This window comes from Eptatretus burgeri, chromosome 1 (assembly GCF_056783735.1).
Source record: "Eptatretus burgeri isolate ZD-2024b chromosome 1, Ebu_testis_v1, whole genome shotgun sequence".
NCBI classification, from domain to species: Eukaryota; Metazoa; Chordata; class Myxini; order Myxiniformes; family Myxinidae; genus Eptatretus; species Eptatretus burgeri.
In genome coordinates this window covers 116,613,261-116,638,442 of record NC_140961.1, presented here as the reverse complement: position 1 = coordinate 116,638,442, position 25,182 = coordinate 116,613,261, and the positions used below count along the sequence as shown (strand labels likewise).

General features: G+C 41.5%; 2 protein-coding genes across 5 annotated transcripts; one reads left to right on the top strand and one right to left on the bottom strand.

Moving 5' to 3' along the window:
• Positions 1 to 558: 558 nt before the first annotated feature.
• On the bottom strand, positions 559 to 9,541 carry LOC147035251 (uncharacterized). Of its 4 annotated transcripts, none has more exons than XR_015061881.1 (4): positions 8,972 to 9,540; positions 6,528 to 6,912; positions 6,144 to 6,347; positions 559 to 3,028 (listed from the first exon to the last, which is right to left on the bottom strand). XR_015061881.1 is itself a non-coding variant. In XM_085896005.1 (3 exons), the coding sequence occupies exons 1-3, from the start codon at positions 8,984 to 8,986 to the stop codon at positions 2,979 to 2,981; spliced, it is 297 nt and encodes a 98-aa protein (XP_085752131.1). In that variant the 5' UTR covers positions 8,987 to 9,539; the 3' UTR covers positions 559 to 2,978. The 4 variants fall into 4 exon arrangements, 1 of the variants encoding a protein (XP_085752131.1); XR_015061875.1 differs by having other exon boundaries at positions 6,681 to 6,912; positions 8,972 to 9,537; XM_085896005.1 differs by lacking the exon at positions 6,144 to 6,347 and having other exon boundaries at positions 6,681 to 6,912; positions 8,972 to 9,539.
• On the top strand, positions 9,515 to 24,738 carry ZDHHC12 (zDHHC palmitoyltransferase 12). The gene is made up of 6 exons (XM_085895993.1): positions 9,515 to 9,718; positions 14,792 to 14,934; positions 19,999 to 20,106; positions 20,865 to 21,031; positions 23,409 to 23,630; positions 23,761 to 24,738. Exons 1-6 carry the CDS (start codon positions 9,604 to 9,606, stop codon positions 23,855 to 23,857), a joined length of 852 nt encoding a protein of 283 aa, XP_085752119.1. The 5' UTR covers positions 9,515 to 9,603; the 3' UTR covers positions 23,858 to 24,738.
• The last annotated feature ends 444 nt before the right edge of the window (positions 24,739 to 25,182 follow it).

Sequence of the window (25,182 nt, the reverse complement as noted above, 5' to 3'; positions counted from 1 at the left end):
AACGACTCTGCTGCTGCGACCGACACCGTTGTGCTCGCAAACACTGATGGAAGTCTCAAAATTCGTTGCTTCGAGAGTGAAATTAAAAAAAAAAAATTTCACATCGTTTTGTTCAATTTTTTTTTCTTCCTGCTCTTGTTGCTTAATTTATATCAGTCGATTTTCGAGTTTAAAAAAAAAAAATCTGCGACCGTGAATATTGTTTAATAAATTGCTGCAATTGTTTCCCACCTGGAGGATCAGTCAGCGAGAGAAAGTTTTTGGCTCAAGTTTTTCCCGAACCGGTTGGTCTCGTCAGGGAGCATGATAAGTCCCGTGGGATTTTTGGTATGAAAGCAAACCACCATGCTGGACTCATCAAGTGGACCCTCGTGATTAATAAAACGCTTGTTGGCACTCTGGGAAATGGTGCGGACGTGTATTTTGAACACATTGAACATTTTTTGAAGAAGGACTATTTTACGCCGCTTAAAAAGTGACATCATGTCACCCTGACCCCTCCATATACCACCAATTTGGTCATATTTGGTATCAAATTGACCAGCATGAACATCTGCATACTCATAGGTCATTTATTCGTCAATATATGAGCCATATCATGAATAAATCACACAAAAATCACAATTTTGACCATATTTCGACTTCGGTTTCACCGTCCGCAGTTTACCAAAATACCTTTTTCTCAACATTGTGCTCACCAATCTGCTAATGAATAGTACCGCAACGTACCTATGTTATCACTTGTTCTTTTGATATTTTATACATATCATTCACTTGATAATTCAACGAGATATACCTCAAAATGTAACCCTACCCCCGAGTTCATACGTATGCATAAGTCCCATGGCAGTCGGCTCTCATCCAAAGAGCTCGTCGCTGCCATCATCGTTATCGTGTTCGTCTGGTACTTCGTCCTCGTCGTCATCGGTTGAGTGGTGCGAATTCCAGACTGGAACATCCACACATGTCTGTGCTGTGCAGTTGAGTCCTGCTTTCACGCAGGTGCATCGTGCTGTTTGACATCTCAACTTGGAACTGTTGCATTTCACGAAATGAATAACAGACTTTGGTGCTGGGAGTTGAGTGGTCATGACTGGAACCCATTTTTCCTCCTCAAGTTTCCAGCCATAGTTTTGTGGTGATGGAATCTGTGGGTTTGGTGTCGTGTCATTGAACCACACGATGGCTTGGAAGTGGGCACGACTGATGGCTTGTTCGAGGGCATCACGTGTTGGAGGGAGTTTCTCGGACTGGCATTGTTTCTGTGAAAACATCCACCATCTGAGCTTGTCTATCTTGGTGAGCAGTGTTTGAGGGGCATACACCGAGCAGATGAACATTTCGATGGAGTTCAGTGTGTCAGTACTCGAGTGTGATGTTGTTCCCAGGGATCCAAGTGCAGTCATGACCTCATCACTGGCATGTTGGAAAACCTTCCAGAAAGCCATTTTGCCTTTTCCGGCGAAACCTCCGGTGTTGCTGCTCCACTCAGAGCATGGAGTCCCGGCAAACCTGCAACTTGAATCGGTCGCAGAGATCAGTAAATCGTTTGGAGGAGAACAGTGCGGCGCTTTTGTCCTGTCCCTGGAACAAAAGTTGTGTTCCTGCATAAGACTGGATACCGCTGAAGTGCCAGAATGAAGACATCGGTGTCTGGGGAGTGGATGGCAATACTGGATGCGCCACGACTGGTTGCATCGACAGCGCGCAAGAGGAGCTTAGTGTCTGCTTCCTCTTGGTCACTTTGGAGGTATGCCATGTTTGTATGAGTTGCTTTGCACTGTGATCCCCATGCCACGACCATGTGCTTCCCCATGGCATTTGCTCTTTCCAAAATCTTCGCAGCAAGATAACCAGTTAATGCCATCTTCGTCTTCACACTCGCCAGTAATTGCTTCATCGACACCTTGGCTATGTTTGTAGTGTCTGTGATGTGATAGGATACCACGGCTGGCTGCCTTGCCGTCTATCACGAGTGGCTGTCTTCAAAGAAGAGGAAACATCATATCAGTCAAAAACCAAGTGAATTTCATCACCTTTCCTCTATTTCTGCAAGATCCGTGTCGTAAAGTGCTCTGCTTGCTCTCTGCAGTTCTTGATGTGGTCTGGCTTGTCCAGAGATTGCAGTTCTGCCATGTTGAGGATCTTTCCATCCAACATCATGCCTTCTGCGAGGCTCAGGAACTCAATTTCTGCTGCAACCTCAACTACAATAATGGCTTGAGGAACTTGTGATGATTTCTTGACACGCCAAACATTTGTTACATGAATTGCCCAACATCGCTTGTGGGATTGAACATCAATGGCATGCGCGTCTGTGGGGTTTATTAAAGTATTGAGCTTCACACGAAGCTGTTCTTCTCCACTTTTTGCAATGGCTTCCTTAAGAGAAACACTTGCATTTCCAGTGGCGAGTACATGTAGTGAATTAGTACGCGTTGCTCCAAGATCACAGAAGAAACACAGGTCACTCTTGTATGGGGTTGAATGAGAGCGTGTAAATGTAGTTGAGGCCTGAGAAGATTTTTCATCATGGATTCCTTTGGATGATAATCGTTTCTCGTAGTGTCCTTTTGCTCTGTTGAGCATTCCAGCATGAACGGTATTCTGCTGACATTTCCTGTGCCATGATGCAGATTCTGGCTGGAGACATTTCCAAGTCGCCGACTGATTTCGGGATAGTCTCTGTCACCGTACTTAGCTCGCTCTCTGATACAGAGTAATATCTTCTCGGAAGCACTGGCACTCTGAACTAATGTTGCGGCACTTTTTGTTTGGCAAATAATACACAAGGAATAGTCAGTGTCTACTCTCGCAACTTTCTCTGGTGGAAATACAGGTTTTGTGGCTGACTCCATTTCGATGTTGACAAGGTGATGTATTAGAATGTGGAAGCATTTGTTAGCGATAGCAGAATACGCAATTAGCCGTCACTGGGTACAAGAGAGGGATAGTATGCTGGAGTTCCAATCTAGTGTCTACAAACTACCGATGACCCTTTCTGTTCTTGTCAGATGTTCTGCTGCATCTGAAAAACATAACAGGGAAAAACATAAAAGTATGTTTTTTTTTTATACAGAATCAGCTATATTGCATTGAATATATCATCTTGTGGCTCTTCAGCAACATCACATCTGAAAGAGAGAAAATGTTTATATTAGTGGATACCATGGTTACTATAGTCATATGGGAAGACTACCTCAACCTACCTCTACAGTAGGATTTGTGGCATGTGTTTACAAAATCATGCATCCAAATTTACAGATGTCGGAAAGAGTAACCTTCCGTTTCATTAGGGGGTAGGGTTACATTTTGAGGTACATCTCGTTGAATTATCAAGTGAATGATATGTATAAACTATCAAAAGAACTAGTGATAACAGAGGTACGTTGCGATACTATTCATTAGCAGATTAGTGAGCACAATGTTGAGAAAAAGGTATTTTGGTGAACTGCGGACGGTGAAACCGAAGTCGAAATATGGTCAAAATTTTGATTTTTGTGTGATTTATTCATGATATGGCTCATATATTGACGAATAAATGACCAATGAGTATGCAGAGGTTCAATGACACAATGAGGGACGGCACAATGACCATTTTAACCCTTTCCGGTCAAATCATGACGATATTTGGTCAATTTCTATTGGTCTGCGTTTGGATGTTCTGAAGGTGTGCACATCGTTTGAATTGTATTACATAATATTATGTTCTGTTCATGATAATCATGACATATAAATATATATGATAAATATATAATGAAGAAGTAACCAATTGGCCAATCGCTTTGTTCAGTTTTTGGCCACCAGTGACATCTCCATGCTGTTCAGTAGAGCTGTGCGAACAAATGATGTGAATCTTTTCATCTTCTTACTTGGGAAAATGATAGACATTTACTTTGCTGCAAATCGTCACAATTATGCACGTTACATGTGCTTATACTATCTCAGACTGTTGAACATGGACAGCACCCATCCTGGCATTAGGCAACAACTTGAACAAGGTGGTTTATCAGTAAGATTGTCATCCAATTCCTTTTCCAGACAACCAGTGGATCAAGCACTAGAGAGCACGATCAATGTAGATGCAGCCTCGCGACAAACTGGAATCACTGCTTTCCATCAGAGTCAAGGCGCAACCAGGCGGTGGACAGTTACTTGATCAGCTAGAAGCACCATAGTCAGACATCTGTTTGAAAAAGCAGCTTTAAACAAGGATACCAATCCAAGCCATGAACTACAAAAGTCAAAAGTGGAGAGATTTCAAAGAGACTTGGAAAGTATTTCTAAAATGATTGACACTACAATGAATCCCTTTGGTAACTCCCTGATCGAAGACACCAATTTGTACTGTCTCGCAGATGGCAAGAAAATGCTGGATGAAGTAAAAGAGACCATGCAAAATCTCTTTGCTTTGGGGGAGAAGTGGAAAGATGAGTTCCTCCAGGAATGCTTGAAGGATTCTTCAAGGTTTGAAAAACCACTGAAAAGAAGAAAAGTGACAAACTTTGCCAGTGTTGCTATCATGAGCAAAATACGAGGTAAAGATGAAAAGGTTGTTGAGCTGAAGACAACACGGGACCTGCTGGGCAGACTAGTCTATCTTGCTTGTACCGGAAAGATTGAGCTCGCAAAGGTGTTTTCCTTTCCACTAACCCCGGTTCCCCTCTCTTTGGTCAGTATTTTTGGCACAGTGAAGAAGACACCAAAGTACACACTCTCCAAATACCTCGAAGATTTGATTACACACAAAGAGGTAACAACAGTTGATACGGTCATTCATGATGCCATGTTCATAATCCAGTCACTGCCCTCTGACTTGCCTCAGATTTGGGAATGTAGCAGAGATGGTCCTGAAGATCATATGCAGTCCAAAGGAAAGGAAAGTGCACTTTGTCTGTGACAGTTATGTGAAAAGCATAAAGAGTGTTGAGCAACAGGCAAGAGGTGCAAATGATGGATCATTTCACATCACAGGTGCAGACCAGTTACGTCCTAAAGATTTCAGACATGCCTTGAGATCACCAAATTTCAAAACTGCACTTAAGTTCTTCATGGAGGATGGAAACATAACCATTATGCAGCAATCATAAAACAAGACTGTTGTTGTTGTTTCACATGAGGAGCAGTGTCTTCAGTATACAGCACCTCTGTCAGGAAATGTAGATGGGCAATTCCGCAGTTAGTAACGTTACATTTTAGGGACATTCTCATTATTTAGATAAGAGTCCTTTCTCTATCTGTGGATGTAAAGTCTCATTAATGTCACCAGAGATCAACCTAGTCTAGACGTAGAACAGAGCAAAGAATGAAATCATTTCATGAAACATTCTAGAAGAAAGAACTGCTTTTAATGCCGGTTAGTAACGTTACAAAAAAGGACGTTACTAACCGGCATTAAAAGCAGTTCTTTCTTCTAGAATGTTTCATGAAATGATTTCATTCTTTGCTCTGTTCTACGTCTAGACTAGGTTGATCTCTGGTGACATTAATGAGACTTTACATCCACAGATAGAGAAAGGACTCTTATCTAAATAATGAGAATGTCCCTAAAATGTAACGTTACTAACTGCGGAATTGCCCAGAACACAATGAGGCACCAGAGTACGAATGAGTCGAGTATTAAAGAATCCGGCGAGCGGAAAGAAATCCAGGCAAGGATACGATACTGTGATCAAGTCATTCGCCCTCAAGCTAAATTTATATTCTGCGAAGGCCTACGGCTCTGTACGCGAGGTATTCGATCTCGCTCTACCGAGTCCTTCAACGATCCGAACCTGGTACAGTGCCATAGACGGATCACCGGGATTCAACCAGGTAGTATTTGACGCATTGGAGGCGAGATTTAAAGAGGATAGGAGTACGCTATGTGCCCTAATGTTGGACAAAATGTCACTGATGGAATCAGTAGAGATGTCTGGTGACAAGGTGCTAGGATATGTGGACATTGGAGCAGGTAATCTGGACGATACCGCGCCACTTGCTAAAAACGCTTTAGTAATTATGTTGGTCGCGGTGAATGATCATTGGAAAGTTCCAGTCGCCCACTTCTTCATCAATGGTTTGACTGGTAAAGAACAGGCCAATGTTGTGTCTTAGTGTTTACTAAAGCTACACGAGATTGGAGTTGATGTCATCTCGCTTACCTGTGACGGGCCTTCAGCGCATTTGACAATGTTGAAAGAGTTGGGTGCAAGTATCAACCCGGATAATATGAATTCGTCGTTCCCTCACCCAGCAGATCCTCACAAGCTCTCTTGGGCATTCCTCAACATGTGTCATATGTTAAAGCTTGCAAGGAATTGCCTCGGCACACTGAAGACGATGAGAGACAGTTCTCAGAGGGTTATCTGGAAATATATAGAAAACTTGTATGAACTGCAGAAACAGGAAGGACTGCGGTTGGCAAACAAACTTAGTCGGAAACATATCGAATGGAAGACAAATATAATGAAAGTTAATACGGCTGCTCAAACGCTGAGTTCGTGTCGCGGATGCAATTGAGTTCTGCCGCGAAGAGTTGAAACTACCTGAATTTCAAGGGAGTGAGGTGAGTGACCAGGGTTGCGTCAGGAAGAAGCCAGTGGTACCCCAGAAAATGTCGAATTCAGTATGTCGACACAATTTTCCGAAACCATCCCTTTGTTTTTTAGTTCTTCAACGACAGAGCTTAATTTCTCTACCTTTTTCTTCAATCTTCGCGTTTTCTGCTGCGTAACCTTCAGTTTTTTCCTGAAGGTTCTCAATGGTCTCGGTTGCCGTACCCAGCTTCAGTTTCATTTTACTGGGACTCGGATCGGCGCAGTACGTGTGGTCTGCTGAAGTCGACGGCCTTGGTGGTGAATCTGGCGCAGCTGTGAATTTTGGCTCTGGGGCCAGGTGTCTGTCAACCGGTGGTTTCCGATGTATCGGTTTCTGTGTAGAAAATTACATGATTAATATCGGATCGAAATTTCGAATTAACTGGTGAACAGAAAACTGATAATTCACGGAAATTTTAGTGGTAAATTCAATACGGTGCGAACCGCTTGATTAGAATCACAATTGGAGCACTCTGATTCAGGATTCCATTTATTTTAATTGCATATATACAGGATGTCCATGAAGTTTGAAAATTTGAGCTAAATTTGATTTCCACGGGAATCTATTCATTTTATAAACATTTTGAATGTGGATGAATTCATAAAATTAATGTGTTAGAATAAATTTTTTGGGCACTAATACAAAACGACCTGCATTGTCTGACACAGTCAGAATCGTACAGAAATTCATAGAAAAATCTTGGCAACAAAGGAGGTCATTTTTCCGGGTATTCGCACCCAAAATCAATTCTAAACCTTTTTATTGATTCAAAACAATTTAATATGTGTCAAATAAATATTTGTATCAAATAAATATGTATTTTTTTAGTGGAGACCATTGTAATAAATCGTGTATACCATCCTTCTGGAGATGAGGTGGAAATTTGAAGACGCTTGGTATGACGCCTTGTTTAAGCCGTTTCGTCTGGCCCGTACTGTCAAAGTCAGAGTTCAGGAAGTGTTCACTACAAAGTAATGTCACCCCGGCATTGGTGTAAAGTGTTCCCTTCTCTGTGCCTGGCACCATTGTCTGCACAACTTTTCATCCTTAGGGAATCTGGAGAAAAAAGATCCGAATGACGTTTTCGATTATTGGCATTTGAAGGGATGGAAGGATGGGTACTACAATTGGCGTCAGTGGAGGTAGATTTCTGATATCAAGATAGATACGACCCCCTAACCCCAAGGCGCGTAGGAAGCAAAATGATTCTGGGGGTAACATCGGGTTAGGTGGACCGCGGAGCCAGGACCCTCGGAATAGGGAGGGCCTGTGCCCCCAAATGGACAAATATTGTGAGCTTCCCGCCCAACTATTTACGCAGCCACGGCGGTCGATGGGGGGAATGACTCTCCGGAGAAAAATTGAATTCTCGATGCCTGGAAAACTCATTTCCGGCGTATTTCTGGATAATATCGTTTTTTAACATTTTCTTTCAAATTATCGACTGTACTTTGCCATCATTTGGATTGTTATAATGGCGTTTAGCGTTTAAATTGTAACTTCTTAAAATAATAGCGAACACAGTGAGCTTCATACTTAACGCGTGCACGTGAGAGAATAGGAAACAACAACAACACTATACCCCCGGCTATTTCGAATACGTGTCGTTGGATACGACCTTTTGCTTCCGGTTGTTGTTAAACGCTGTGCGGTGTATAAACACGATTGGGTTTTATTTCTATCTTGTGAATATTACTTGACGCGTGCACATGAGAGAATAGGAAACAACAAAAACAACACAATACCCTGGCAATTGTGAATCTGTGTCGTTGGCTATGACCATTTTGCTTCCGGTTTTTTTTTTTGCTTCTGGTATTTTTTTTGTTTCCGGTTTTTGTCATGGGGAATGATGCATGCCGGGAGATCATGACCGGAAGTGTTTATTTATTTATTCAATAATTTCTTTTTCCCCAAAGTTAATTTTATGCTTCCGAAAGTGATTTTTTTTGCATGACAGGAAGTGTTTATTTTATATTTAACATTACCGGGAGTGATTTTGAAACTCTTTCCGGAACTTTTAATTTATTTTATTCTTGACCAGAAGTGATCGTTTATTTATTCAATTATTTTTTTCCCAAAGTTAATTTTAATAAAGATATCTCCCGCATCATCAAAAAATATTTTTTTAATCGTGATTTACATTATTTGATCGCTGATCCCAAATCAAGGCCGAAGTAACCGGAAATTGCGTCAAAATCATCAGCTGTGCGGCGCTTACATGTACCACGGTATAGTTGGCAAGTATACAGTTGTGAACACGTTATAGGTAAAGTCAGAAGCGAATGTAAGAACAATTCTACGTTCGCTTCTAGGCTTTGCCTATTCCATATTACTCTAAAAATAGATTGACGATTGAAAGAGAAAAAAAAAGCATCAATAATCACATTCTTACCGATGAAAGGTGCATGTGGAGCTCTTCCCAGACTTATTGCATCCGAACGCCACGCACTGTGGCATTTTTACGTTTACCGGGTCAAAATAATTAAAACTCTTAATGCATCTACAGGTTTTTTGAATTGCGCGCGAAGAGCGAGTGGCAACGCAACATGGCCGCTGAGCCATTTCCGGTGACTTCAGTTCTCACTGCTGCGAGTAGATGGCATTGCTGGTCCAGGTTATTATAAGAAGTCCGTGGATACGTCACTGTTTCGCACGAATGGGCTATCTTGTTCGGCTTTACGATCTTTGGTCTGCACCGATTGGCTTCCGTTTCCACCAATAGGAGAATGCGTCACAGTGAGGATCTGCACCGATTGGCTGCCGTTTCCACCAATAGCAGACTGCGTCACAGTGAAGGTCTGCACCGATTGGCTACCGTTTCCACCAATAGCAGACTGCGTCACAGTGAAGGTCTGCACCGATTGGCTGCCGTTTCCACCAATAGCAGACTGCGTCACAGTGAGGGTCTGCACTGATTGGCTGCCGTTTCCACCAATAACAGAATTCGTAGCCTGATCAGGAAGTGATATTGTTCCCGTTGTTTCGCGTGTTATTTTATTTCCGTAAACTTTCCCCGCAGCGAACATGGCGCTATTCTCAGAGTATCGCTTCAAATGCTTGTCACGGAAGCACGTGATGCACGTTTTCCACACGGTGCTCACTTTCGCCGTCACGCTGGCGCTCTTTATCTACGATACCGGTGGGTTTGTGTACATCGCGCACAACGAAACGGATCACACGGACATCTTCACATTCTGCACCGGATTACGCGACACCTCATCGCGTTGCGAGCTCCACGTACAATTCATCCGTGACGTTCAAACACCACGGCTTTCTAACATGGTAACTCACGTCACTGCGTAAACGGCGAAAGGGATTGTTTCCATTTCGTTTATTCACATTCCCCTCCATGCAACAACAAAAACAAAATCAAAATGTAACTAACAACCCCGTAGGAGGATGTAAGTTGTGGGGAACCTCAGGGATCAGTGCTCGGACCATTACTCTTCATTAGTTACAACAACGATTTAGGAGAGGGGGTGATGATCAGATACAGGGAAGTATTGATGCTTGTATAGATTGGGCAAAAGACTGGCAGATGTAATTTAACCTGAGCAAGTGTAAGGCGTTGGGAATGGGAAAGAACAATGTAAATAGAGATTACAGGAGGTAAGGGGTAATTTTGGAGCACATCACACAGGAGAAGGATCTGGGGTGGTAATATATACGGGAGGTAAGCAGGCAGCACAGTGCCAGGCAGCCACAGGTAGAGCAAAGGGGGTTTTCGGCTGTATAAGGAGGTGGATCAAGTATAAATCAAGAGAGGTGGTGCTTACATTGTACAATAATTTAGTGAGGGCCACATCTGGAATATTGTGTACAGTTTTGGTCTCCACAGTTCCGGAAGGACATAGATGCCATTGAGAGGGTTCAGCGTAGGGCTACTCGATCGATTCTGGACCTAGTTAGACTCAGTTATGAGGAGTGGCTGAAGGAGACAGGGATTTATTCACTCGAAAGGAGGCGGTTACGAGGAGATATTATGGAGATGTTTAAGATAATGAAAGGTGAAGATAAAATAAGTGCAGATTAATTATTCAACAGAGTAGACGGTGATAGAACCAGGGGTCGTAGCCTGAGAGTAAAGGAGAGGAGAGTTCAGACGGTAGTAAGGCAGGGGACTTTCACTCAGAGAGTAGTTAATGTATGGAATGGTCTCCCTGGAAAGGGAGTGCCAGCAGAAACAGTAGATAAATTTAAATTCGAATTGGATTGGTACCTGCAAGTTATGGAGATAGAGGGGTATGGGGATATTGATAAGACTTTTCAGTACTTTGAGTATTGCTGGGTGATTGTGTACGGAGTGCTGTTGGTGGGGGTCTTGTTATGGGGGGGGGTTGTGTGGTTGATGTGTGTTGTTAACCAAGCCCATGCCCCCTCCCCGAGGAGAAGAAAAGGAACACACACATGTATAATATATATATATATATATATATATATATACTAGCGATACCCGTGCACATGCACGGGATAGCAGTACAACATAGCTGGTAGCAGACGACAGACCGTACACGGGGAATGACAAAAATACGCATTGTGCAAAATGCAAGTGGTACTATGGAACGCCAAGACTTCCCAAACATTGTCGGCATATCCGCAAAGTGCCACAGCAATTTCATAGGGATCATGTGACGGCGAGCCGAGTTTTTAGTGTGCAAGCTTGGTATTATAAGAGATATAGTAAAATTACAAAATAAAAATAAAAAACAAAATAATAACAAAAAACTACAAAAAAATCATTTCATTAATTAAAATATCTTTTTTTTTGGCATTTTCTTCCTTGGATCTTGTGCTGATGCGTTAGTGTGGTGTTCATGCAGGCATGATGGGCTGAATGGCCTCCACCTGTGTCGGAGCTACTTGTTCCTTGTAAAAAGAAAGGACTTGTCATACAAAGATGGCATATACCCACACACCAAAAATCACATTCGTACAAAACATGAATATTACGAGTCATCAATACCTGACCAAGCAGACAGCAGTCTCAGGTGACTTATTATCTTCAAGTTAGCAATTAACCATTTATGACTTTTACAAAACCCTCATCTAAACTATTCCATATTTTAACAGTTCGAATATCAAACACCGATTGTCTTACTCTATGAAGTGCATAAGACTTGAAATAAAGGAAACCCATTTGACCTTGTTTGGGTACGATTAAACTGAAAGATATCTCTGAAATTAATGTTTACATACCCCAACAAAAATTTGTCAACAAAATTAAGATCAGCCCTCCGTCTGCGTAACTGTAAGGAATCTTGATTTAGGTGTTCTAAACGTTCTTGATGTGTAAGGCCCAAATGTTTATGTGTAAGTGCAGGTATTCTGCGTGAGAACTGCCTTTGTTCCGACTCGATTCGTTTAATATCGTTAATAAAATGTGGTGACCAGACTTGTAATGCATATTCCAATGTAGGTCGTACAAGAATATTGAAACATTTTTTCAACAATCCCATTTCCTGGGTTACGAAGGATCTAAACAAACGATTCATGGGAATACTAGCCTTTTTTGCAATAATCGTACAATGGTTAGTAATTGCCAAATCACGACTCGTAATGACCCCAAAATCCTTTAAGCGGTCAACATGTTCATCTCTGAGGAACCTCATATTTTACTGATCACTTTGCCAGAGTAATCGTTGCTAACCACAACTCTTTGCGTATGATTTGTGAAAAGGACTTCTATCCAACTTGCAATTTTCCCACGAATATGAAAGTTAGAACCAATATTGAGAAGCTTATTATGGGATACAGCATTGAAAACCTTTGCAAAATCCAAAGACACGATGCCCACAGATTTTTTCTCTTGTCTACCTCCATAGTCCATTCATTGAGACCAAGTAATAATTGCAATACCGTAGATATCTTCTTGATAAAGCCATGCTGTTCATGAACCATCATTTTGTTTAGCTCCCAAGTGTTCCAGCACTGTTTCCTTAACTTTACATGCGACACACGTAAGATTGATAGGCCGATAATTATACACATGATGGATAATCTTTTTTTTTTTTTTTTTTTTTTTCGAATAACATTTACTTTGCTCCAAATAAAGGGTATTTTAAGGTGTATAAACTCTATTCAAATAATGACGGGGGATAAGCGAGTTCAAAAGCCAACTTTTTCAATAATGATGATGAAATACCATCTGGTCCACATGAGGTTTTATTAGGCAGTTTAGATAACTATTCAAAAACATTTTCCAGCAGAAAACTGCACTCTGTTAAATCAGTCAAGGAAATAATTGGCCATTAAAACTAAATTGCGAATAATCGTAACTGCGATATGCGAACTTCCGGACAGTGATGACTTACTGTGTTCTTTCTCGATTTATCGACTTGCTGTATTCTTTCTTTCTCGATTTCTGTACTTTCTCGATTTTCTTAAACACAATGCCTCAACCCAGTCGTCGTTTACGACAGCGAAGGAACGGCCCTTCCAGAAATGAAAAAAAAACAAACAAAAAAAACTTTAAAACCGCTTGCCAGAAACAGCCACACATGCCATAGCCTGTGTGGTTGTTTGAAAGTTTTTTTTATGGTTTGCACGTACGGCCATGCATGTATGGGCACGCGAGAGCAAAGGAACGGCCTGTGTGATTGTTTCTGGCAAGCGGTTTTAAAGTTTTTTGTTTGTTTGTTTTTTTTGCACATACGGGCACGCACTAGTGTTATTTAAATTGAAGTATATACTTGAACTCTGCCAGGGGTAACTTGTTCTGAAAACTCTAGTTGTTTTTTTGAGTCGATAGATTTATTTCAGCACAATTGCTGCAAGCGATAGAACACATTGGGTTTTTTTGTTTTCTTTAAGGACTGGGGGTGGAGGGTTTTGAAATGAGCACAAATCCTACAGATCGTGTAGTAATGTTAGGATTACACAAATCCTAACAATGATATTGTTTATTATAATAATGACACCCCAGGATCTGGGCATGGAAGAATAATCAGATGGTCTTTCATCGAGCTTCGACAGAAGGGTATACATGTACATTGATTCAAAGCTTAAAATTAAATGTAAATTACTGTATCTGGTGGTGTTTCACAAATGATTGCGATGGTATAAACATTACAAACTGGAGAGTTCATAGAACACCTTACCCCACGCAGTCATGAGAAGGGTCTTTTAAACTCCAGCTTTGTGTTTCCGTGCATTATCTTTATTAGCTTTGTTTGTGAACTTTGAATAAGTCGCGATGGTAATCGTATGAAGCTGATGGGTCAAACGGAATGGTCCAGAGCTGAACTTTCTGCCAATTTCCCCCGAGAAACTGACGTTTTTGGAACGATCTTTAAGAAACCGACTACTCTGCACTTAAACACAGTTCTCGAGGACAAGGTTAGTTCTGTGGTTGCATCGTTAGACGCTGCTATTTTGCCCGAATGTTGCTGTTACGCTGCCCTGAGAGTGCAGAAAATTTGATTGGTTGAGACGGCGTGAAATTTTGCCCAAGTACTGTTCAACTGAAAGTTTTGGATTTCAATAACTGAACATAATTTGGAAGCTCAAACTGCACATAGTCTGATAATCATCCTCAGCCAGTGTATTATCCATCACTAATCATGACGAACATTTTGACAACAATTAAAGTGGCTTCATGCCAACAATATGGAAAACCTACCTACCTCCTCGTATAGTGCAAAACAACTGTCATACACAGCTAATATGGTTAACACAGAAGCTCTTCACTACTCTGCAGGCATCACAGCTTCATCCAGAAAAAAAAAAAAAACAAATCGCTTTAAATGGTCCAAATGTACAAGTTCTCCATGAACGTGTTCATAAAAAATGATGGCTCTCTGGTGAAGACCATCTTTGCACGTTGTCCTGAGCATGTCGAATAATGAAGGGAACGTTTTACCAAATATCCATAAAACAATACAGTTCATGCTCTCAGTCACGTGATCATCTCTTGCAATGACAACAAAAGAATCAATTACACTTCTAATGATGACGTTAATCTTCACGGCAATACTCCGGTACTCCCCGGAGCTCACGTGACTAAATTAACCCCATATGGTCACAAAATAACAATTTACAACAATGTTGTTTAGTTTATTTATTTATGGGAGTGTTTACAAGAATCGAGGCTCATGGAGGAGCGATTGGGGTGGTGTAACACTATTTAAGATGCGGATGCCGTTGTCTGTTATGATGGTGTTTTCATCATTTGACAGCAAGTACAAAAAGTGAATTGAGTTTGTCTCTGACGCAGATCTACAGCACGCGATGGAAAGTGGCCGACTTGGTGCTCCCATTGTCTTCGTCTTTCTGGTCATCTTTTCACTTGCATTGTTCTTTGCCGTGTCGCTGAAGGATCCGGGCTTTGTTCAAGTTGATGAAGAATACTCTTCAAAGGTTATTATTTAAAAGTTGGATCACCTGATCAACATCAGGTTATTTCGACTTTATTTATCAAAACAACATCAAGACCATTGTGACACGGCAATGCCAGGCCAAATGGTCTCATTTCCTTGTTTAAGGTCGTACTTCAACCCACGACCACCCCTTACACTCACTGTCGTCCCGTGGAGAATTTCGGTCGTTTTATATTACTTTCTATTCTGCATTGGGAATATAAATATTTAAATGCAAAAGTTTACAAGCTGAATTGAATAGTTTGTGTGTGCTGTATGTTGGTTGGTGTTGAAAAGAAAGTAATGCATGAAAACATTTAATGTTGAGCCAACTCAGAAGCGGTCCGTTTTAATACATCTCATTCGAAGGAAGTGTCACACGTACACAACTGCTTCACACAGACACAACTCGCTCTCAATTCCTTTAACTCCGTCGTGCCGACTGGGAATCCTCCGTCGTGCAAAGTCCTTCCTCGGCCCACTTGAGCTCCTGACCACTTAAAGCTTTCGTCCGCAGCCTGATGGAGTACTGCTCTCCCCTCTGAGCTGGTGCTCCTGCCTCCCACCTTTCTCAGCATCATGCTGTGGAAACCAAGGCATTTCGGATCATTGGCATCTCCCGCGATTAGGCCGAGTCCTTGGGCCTCTCACTCTCTCACCACAGGCTGATTGATGGTCTTTCTGTCTTCTACCGTCTCCTCCCCAGTCCTGCCCTCCCCTGTTCTCTCTGCGATTTCTCCCCACCACATTTCCGCAGGGCACTCAAGGTCGGCCAACAACTCCCTTCTGGTAAAACTACCAAAATCACGAATCACTGCTCACCTTCACTCTTTCACTCCTCTTTTTTTTCCGCCTTTGGAATAAACTCCCTCACTCCATTCAATCCCATTCTTCCCGACAGGCCTTCAAAACAGCTGTTTACCACCACCTTTTATCATCCACCATACAAATTCTTGATCTTTTCTACCCCCGTTAATCCACCCTTTGCCCGCCTCCTTCAAATTCCCTGCTTTCCTTCCTGAAAGTCCCTGTAATGTCCATTTTGTATTCCCCATGTTCCCCGCCCCATCCCTCTCCATTCCACAGATCTCCTAATGTCTCTGTTCCCCACTGTTTTATCCGTCCCACCCCCACCCCTCTTGTCTCATGCCCCCCCCCCTTGCTGTGCATTGTGTGTTAGCTCTCATACGAGCCTCAACAAGGTATACAAAAATAAAAACTCCTTTGCCCCCTCAAAACTTCCCTCTTTACCCATTCATTTACTCCCCCATACTAAACCTAATACCGTGATGTCACCATCACGACGCAAGGCTACATCTGCGGCTCCCAGAAGAGAGCATCTCACAACAAATTACGATGTTAAATGTAATTATACATGTGAGATGCTGTCACAAGTGAATGAAATTGCAGTTACCGACTGGTTTTGCCCTTATTAGGGCATCAACACGGCAACACAGCAAGTTTCCATCCACTTGTGCCTGAAACCTTACGGTTATACACCAATCACGATATCACTCCAAACTGTGAGTGGTGCAAGCACCGGAATTGTCTCCCATACAACCCTTGCTGCATGTCCCAGGAGTGATAGGCCCCGACTCATGCAGAAACGTCGTTTGGTTCAGGTCGGAGAACGGATTTTACAGCATCATTGCTCCTGACCGCATTCAATTAATGGCTCCAGGTGTGCATGGTGAAGCGAGAGATAATGTCCCTGCGTGGTAGGTGGGGCTTATCACTCCCAGGATGTGCAGCAAAGGCTGAATGGGAAACTATAAAAGCACTCACACCACTCACAGGTTTTAGTCGTATAATTATTTTTGGCACTCATTTTGCCGACCTCGGAAGGATGATGGGCAGAGTCAACCCCACCTGGTATTAATTCAACAGATAAGTGGGATCTGAACTCTGGATCCCAAGCCCACCACCCTCACCTTAAAGCCAACACCAGGCATGCACACCCAACCTGCCCATCAAGTTTTGTCTGAATCCATCCACAACTTTTTGAGATATCGTGCAATATATCGGTTTCGTCCTATCTCTCAATGGTGAAGAATCACTTAAAAAATTCTCGTATCTGGATCCGGATCGTCACCAAAATCTAATCAGTTCGTTCTTGTCACACACCCAACCTGCCCACAAAATTTGATCCGGATCCGTCCACAACCAAACAGGCAGGGGTTAAAACATTTTTTTTTTAAATGCAGGTGAGCGACCTGAGATGGTGGGGAAGCATGGTAATTTGGCATGCCGACAGACATTGAAGCAGATACACCGAGAAAAATCACAGAACCTTCGGAAAGCGTACATAAATAAAAATATAAATAAATAAAGGAAATGGAAAAAAAACAAATGCAGGTGAGTGACCTGAGACAATGGTGTGTTATTGCTTACAATGTGTAAACATACCCCACTAATATATATATATATATATATATATATATATATATATATATATATATATATATATATATATATATATATATACTCAAATGCAAAAGAAACTTACCACTTGTTTGAAATGTAATAAAATTGTAACAGTTCAAAATAAAACAAACCAACAATGGCTAATTGAAACATTGGCATTTTATTGATGACATGTCAAGTTTTTGACCAAGATACACCATCTCATAAGTTTGTTCTTCAGTACAGAACAGCACAGGGTGCTATGTCAGTCCCCTTTCAATAGTGTGTGTGGCCATTGTTTTGGATGCAGGCAGTGAGTGCATCGTCGGCGCATACTGCCTACCAGTCTTTGGATGGATTGCTGCTGGATTCTGTCCCACTTAGTCCTCAATGTCTGAAGCCATCTGACTTAGGACCATCTGCCTGTCCTGCCTTGCAGTGGTGACTCTTGGCCTCCCTGATCGAGGTCTGTCATCTGCAGAGTTGTGGAGGGTGTCTCTGTCCACCAGGGCTGATATCGTCTGGTGTGAACAGCCAAGGTGACGTGCCACCTCACGGTAGCTCGATCCGCCTTGCAGTATGCCCAAGGCACACTGCTGTTGATCCCTTGACAATCGTGGCATGGTGATTGAAATGCCCATTTTGCACTGGCCTTTTTAAAGCCAATATCAAGGCATCACATGCAGCTCATTAAAATCATCCCGTACCCCTTGGATAATCACTGACAGTCAAAATGGCTGTTCAACAGCTGTGCTATGAAGTGACCATTGAAGGTTCAAGTGACCATCCGTGACCGTTTTGTTTGACAGTGAGGACACTATTGTCCACAAATTTACGACACGCAGTGTTATTGTTGATATTTGAAGGTTTAAAAAGTGGTAAGTTTCTTTTGCGTTTCAGTATATATATATGTATATATATATATGTATATATATGTATATATATATATGTATATATATATATATATATATATATATATATATATATATATATATATATAAACACACACACACACACACACACACACACGCACACACACACACGCACACACACACACGCACCGCTTAACGACGGGGATACGTTCTGAGAAATGCGTCGTTAAGCGATTTCGTCATTGTGCGAACATCATAGAGTGTCTTACATAAACCGAGATGGTATAGCCAACTACACTCCTCGGCTATATGGTATAGCCTATTGCTCCTGTTACAAACCTGTACAGCATGTTACTGTACTGAATGCTGTAGGCAATTGTAACACAATGGTATTTGTGTATCTAAACATCGAAAAGGTACAGTAAAAATATGGTATAAAAGATAAAAAATGGTGCACCTGTAAAGGGCACTTACCATGAATGGAGCTTGCAGGACTGGAAGTTGCTCTTGGTGAGTTAATGAATGTGAAGGCCAAGGACATTTCTGTACACTACTGCAGATTTTATAAGCACGACACTTTGGCAACACTAAATTTATAAATCAAATATTTTTCTTTCTTCAATAATAAATTAACCTTCGCTGACTATAACTTTTCTTTACTTTATAAACTTTTTAATTATTAAAAAAAACTTTCATGAACACTTAGGGGCCATGATGAACAAAACAACACGAGATTAAATCAAGCACACAAAAAAATGATGCAATCAAGAGACGCGGTAAACACGACATGTAGGAGGTTGCTGCGTAACACGGCATACTGTTTTACAGCAAACTTTTTTTTTTAAATAAGTAGAAAGAGTACACTCTAAAATAACGATAAAAAGTACAGTATAGTAAATACATAAACCATAACATAGTTTATTATCAAGTATTATGTAATGTACATTATTGTATGTGCTATACTGTACTTTTATACGACTGGCAGGGCTACGACATCACCAGGCGATCGGAATTTTTCAGCTCCATTATAATCTTATGGGACCACCATTGTATATGCGGTCTGTCGTTGACTGAAACGTCGTAATGCGGCGCATGACTCTATATATAAATACATAAATATAAAAAGCTAGATGTGTGAAGCCTTTTCTTTGATTTCTATACAATTCCACACCCCTGGACGAATCCCCACCAAATTTTGGAAACATGTTGGGGATACCCAAGGTCAGGTCATGTGCATCAATTTGTATTATTATTATTTTTTTGTTGTTGTTGTTGTTCATGAAACTAACATCGGAATGTGCGTTTTGTCCCACCTTCCATGAGCAATTTAAAGTGCTGATATTTCCACAAAGCGGTTTTCCAGGACGCATTGTCCACCTGAAATTTTTTTGGGACATCCTGTAATCATATTTGGTCTTGCTTGCCAACACTGCAGAGGTTTTGTGATTGTAAAATTTTTCTTCGGGTCCCGAGTTCAAACCCGCAGTTTTGGCAAAATGACTACCAGCTCGCTTGGGGGTAAGGCATCAATAACAGTTGATCTGAGAATAGCAGTGGCATGACCTCCTACCCATGTGGTTGAAGCCAGAATAAGTATTTAACAAGCACAAATGGTCCATACCTTATCAGAAAGTTATTGGGTAGACATGTTTCTGAGCTTTTCAATTTCACCGATTTCAGCAGGTAGTGTGTTTAGATTCCTGAATTCCAATCTACTGATCCGCTACGTGATGGTTTGCTTGATCATTTTGAGCATATTATTCCTTAGCAGTTGTCCCTGACTTGTCCAGGAGGAGGAAGAGCTGATTTGTGATGGAGATTCTAGCGCAACTACTACTTCCTCGAAGACGGTGACGCACTCTCTACGCAGACGACGCTGTGGTCACTGTGAAATCCTGGTAGGGAAATCTATTCTTCCATGGAGAAGTTGCATTATTATGGGGTGCTGAGGTTCATACCTCATGATCACTGGGATCCAACAATACCATAATGTTGAATGCATTTCCTGTCATAGGACCAAGGTATAAACCTGTTGTTTTAAAGTTCATACCTATCTGAGACGCAATGATGTTTTTTTATGGTTGTTTTTTTAAGTTGGAGATTATTTGATTTTTCATGATTTCAAACTTGAGAATGAGTCAATTGTGACGATGTTACAGGAGAAGATTCTGGACTTGGGTGAGAGAGTTGTGGTGAACGTGCAATAGGTTCATAATGTATTTGCTAAATCTAAGGTAAGCAAGGCCATGGACATTAATGGTCCCAGTGTGTCCTTCGCGAAGAGAAGACAAGCTATCGCGGGCACCATGCCCAACAAATTCCAAATCCCTGCCCTAACTGCTGCTGGGAAGGCCACGGCAAACCACCCAGGCCTCAATCAGGACGATGAGTCTGTGCCTGTAGCCTTCAACATTAAAAAAAGTCAAATCCATATGCTGCAAACAAACCCCCATCCCATTTTTGTTGATTTTTTTTTTAATATAATTTTTTTTTTTTTACAGGCTAAAATACCCCTACCAATCACCCCCACATCCTCCCTTTTATAAGTACAGCAGCAAATGCTTTCGTTATCAAAACAGTTCAGGATGGGATAAGCGGAGATGATTGTGTTTATGATTACGATTATGATGAAGAAACTGAACAATACTGATTGCAGCAACCCCTGCGTGCGAGGCACTGCATGGAATGCGGGCACTGTGTGCGACGATTTGACCATCACTGCCCTTGGCTGGACACGTGTGTGGGTGAAGGAAACCATGCACTCTTCGTGTTCTTCTTGACCTTTCAGCTCGTCACAGCCACCTGGGCCCTAGCACTTGCTTGGTTTGTAACAAAGGACGACAGTCTTATTTTTGCATCATACTTCTCAACACTGCACGACATTGTAGCGGAGTCTGGATTCATCCCCCCTCCTGACAGCCAATTTGGAGGGGACTGGGCCTCCCGAACGGGCGACGCGAAACCACCAGAGAATAAACTCCCAAGCGGAGGCGTACTGTGCATGCTCGACGTATCCGCAGTGTGCTGAGGTTGTTTTATTCCTTTAACCATGCGGCTGTTTCAATGCGTTGGGTGTGTGAAGAGAAAGAATTGATTAAATTTTGGTGAGGATACGACGATTATTATTATTATTTTTTTTTTTTGTAAGTGATTCTTCACCATTTGAGATCGGGGCAAAAACAATAAATAGCTTGATATTTCAAAAAGTTGTGGATGACTTGTGACAAAATGAGTTTGGTAGGTGACAAGAACAAGCCATTTTGATTTTGGTTCAGGTCTGGATCCAGATCAGGCCTATCAGTGGGAAACAAAATGTGAACTGTTCAGCCTGGTGGAGGTAATCACTCGACCGAATACCGTTCTAGCTTCTACTGTTTTCGATATTAAATGTTGCTAGAGCATGAACATTCTCCAATTACATTGTTAACAACCTATAATTTCAGGGGAAAAACAGCTGTTTCTGCTCAGGCTTCTGACTTGTAATTGATTATAGCAACTTGCCCTTTGGTGCCACATACACAACACAATAACCAATGATAATGTAAGGAAGACTTGTTTTTTTATGTTGAAGGCTTCAGTCGCAGACTAAATAGTCCTCATCGAGGCCAAACCTCAAAATAAAAGAACTGCATTGACAGAAAATTGTAAGGAAAGAGCTCGAGAATAGTCGAAGTTTTTTTTTTTTTAGGAAGTAAAAAATCTGCTCTTTGAAAAGGGGAAGGTCAAAAGTGTTTGGGAAGACATGAGGAGGAAAAGAGTTCCAGAGTTTGGCAGTGGAGAGGAAGAAACAAACATCGTAATGGCCCACCCTTAAGTTGCCAATGGTCACACAATAATCATGTGATGTAGTGGCTTGTTGAGTATTCCTTGGTCTTGCTAATGGTGGAGGTACACAAGCAGCAAGTTCTTGCGAGCAGAAACCGAAGCAATATCTGCAGGAAAGAGAAAGAGAGCCTACTATGCAGCGTGATTTGAGCGGGTCGAGTTTTGAGGTCACATTGGTAGAGTTGACAAGTCGAATAACTTTGTATTCAATTCTGTCCAGTAAGTATGTGGAGCTGGAACCTCCCCAGATGTGAGAGTAGTACTCCATACAAGGACAAATCAATCCTTTATGTCGTTGGAGCAACTGTTCAGAGGAGAAGAATCTTCAACATCTGAACAGGACTCCTAATGTATTCAAGGCAGACTTAGCTATTTGTGTAATGTGTAGATTCCTGGATATATTTGATGTTGGAGTAATACATAGTAGGCTTATTATATCACATGGTGTAATTGTAGAGCTTTCAAAGGAGATTGGAGAATTAAGAGGAGTGAGAGAGTGAGAGAGTGAGATAGATAGGAAGAAATTGAGTTTTTGAAGCATTAAACTTAACTTGATTGCATTTTGCCTCACTGGGAGATCTTGTCCAAATCCAAATTTAAAGAGGTGGCTGTGATGAAACGATATGTATATCGAGTGAGGGAAGATGGGGCAGATGGGAAAGACATGGAGGAATGTAATGTTGAGTCATCAGCATTTGAGTGCATTTGGTTGTTTGTGGAAGAAAGAAAGTCGTTGATAAAAAGAAGGAAGAGTGCTGAGACAGCAAGGAACCCTGAGGTACACCGCTGTTGATAGGGAAGGGGGGGGGTGGGGAGATTTTTAACCATCAACAATTATGGGGAGAGAGCTTGATATGAGAAAGAAGAGTGAAGGAGGAAAGCCGAAAGAGGGAAAGCTTGGATATCAGACCCCGATGCCAAACTCTGTCAAAGGCTTTTCAGATATCAAGACCGACAACAAAGGATTCCCCAAAGAAGAGGCCCAGACATTGGCATTGTAAGAAAGGATATCACCTGTAGATCTTGCCTTGCGAAAGCCATATTGATGGTCAGATAGAAGACTGTGAGATTCAAGATGCTTGAAGAAATGGGAATTCAAAGACTTTGGAAACAGTAGAAGTCAGAGCAATGGGACAGTAGGGAGAAGGGTTTGAACGATCACCCTTCTTTAAAATAGGTTGTACTAAATCATGTTTCCAGGTAAGAGGAAAAGTTTGGGTTTTTAAACAAAAAACGAAACAAACGAGCAAGCAGGATACTCTGGACATCTGAGTAATATTTGCCACTGCACTTCTCAGCACATTTCTGTTCTACGATATTTAATGTCGGTGACGACATACTTTTTTCCCACGTATAATTCTTCATTTCTTCACAGGTCTGGATTTGTGCCTTCTTCTCCATCACACAGTTGGTTAGCCTGTAATGGAGGTCTCCTGATAGTAATGATAGTAGGTGCGGTTGCAGCCCTGCCCTCTGGTTTACTACTTGCATTCCATTTGCATCTCGCTGCAACCGGTGCAACTACATGGGAAACGATGTCCTGGAACCGTGTCACGTACCTCCGCTCTCATGGCTCTGAGCATAATCCATTTGACAGGTAATCCGTTTCATTTACATGGCAATAATGTTTAGAGTGTGCTGTGGATAGTCTGGAGAAAATAAATTGCATCCTGATTGTGCATCAGGCAGAATGCACCAAAACTTTCACCGTCTAATTTGTTTTGCAGAGGTCTTCTGCAGAACCTTCACCTGTTCTTCTGCCACCATGCTTGGATAACGTGGGAAAAACCTTACAGAGCATTCTTGGAGACTGAAACTGTTTAAGGTTTTGAGGTCCTGGCTGCCTGGTCCTTTTGCTGCTTGAGCTTTTGGTCCAGCCTGCATTCCTTAACAACAGAGATGCTGGCTGAGGAAGAAGTGCCTCCAGCAAACCTCAAATCTGAGACATGCAGCAGAAAGGCCAGAAGCCTTTAAAAAAAAAATATTGAACTGTACTTTGGCTGTGGAGCCATTATTGCAAGCACAACAGCGAAAGATGAAAATGTTCATAAGATATGAGAGCACCCTTCAAGTTGCTTACACAATATGTTTCTTCAACTGTGCTTCAGCATTGCATCCCCCCCCCCCCCCCCCCGGCACCGATATGATTTAGGAATTGATGAAACGCTGAGCATTCCTTCTGAATGATCTACGAGTAGCTGTGCGATTTGGCTGTGATGGAAGTGTGTGCGATTGTGGCGGAATGTATTCACGAAGTCAGGAGAGATTTCCGTCGACAGACAAGATTCAACAAGCATTCCAATATACTTGAGTCATCTACATATTATGTCGCCAAAAAAAAAAATGCGATTTATCCCGATGACTTTTCTTTGCTCTTGTCCCCCTCCCCTTCCTTTTTAAAAATTTTAAGCACTCATTCCTCTGGGTACATGTGGCATGCAGATGGATTATTATGGTTTTTATCTCTGGTTTGGTTCTCTGATCGATCATTATCCGTGTTTTAACTATTTTTTATCATTTTGCCTTTGGTTTGATTGTGTTTTACATTTTATATATTTCAAAATGGTGGATCTTAAGATTAATCCAAGTTCTTCATTTTGATTTGAGTAAATTTCTGTATGATTGTATATTATGCCGTGTCCTTAAATTCATGATATTAATTTATTTATTTATATTTTTTTTACAAGTAAAGGCTTACAAGGAAACTCTCGTATATCTTTTTTTGTTGAAAAGAGGACGAAATTAAAGTTGTCAGTCATATGAAACAAACCTGATGACCCGGTGTAACAATATTTTGCGAGTGGTAGCAAACATTCCTCGAAGTGCAAAGTATAAATAACTACAACTGTTTATTACCTTTGCATTTATGGAAACATTTAACTTCCTTCCTGCAAAGTGTGACGTCCTGACTTTCATTGTAATGTGTCGTATCTCACCCAAAATAGAGAATGAAAGAAACTGTTCATAATCACAATCGCAAAGATGGACATTTAAAGGAAGAGGACAGACAATTGAATTGGTGCATTACACCATGTAAAATCTATCCTCCATTGCATTTGTTTACATGATGAAAACTTCCATCACCCTCCTTGACAACTGCAATATCAGAACGATAAACCAATAAGATTGTGGAAGGAGGTGGACTCTGC

Coding starts and splice junctions, on each gene's coding strand:
- ZDHHC12 (XM_085895993.1), top strand. CDS start 9,604: ATGGCGCTATTCTCAGAGTATCGCTTCAAATGCTTGTCACGGAAGCAC. Junction 9,719..14,791: donor GCTCTTTATCTACGATACCG/GTGGGTTTGTGT, acceptor TCTCTGACGCAG/ATCTACAGCACGCGATGGAA. Junction 23,631..23,760: donor GAGCATAATCCATTTGACAG/GTAATCCGTTTC, acceptor TTTGTTTTGCAG/AGGTCTTCTGCAGAACCTTC.
- LOC147035251 (XM_085896005.1), bottom strand. Junction 3,029..6,680: donor CGCGAAGATTGAAGAAAAAG/GTAGAGAAATTA, acceptor TATGTTTTTCAG/ATGCAGCAGAACATCTGACA.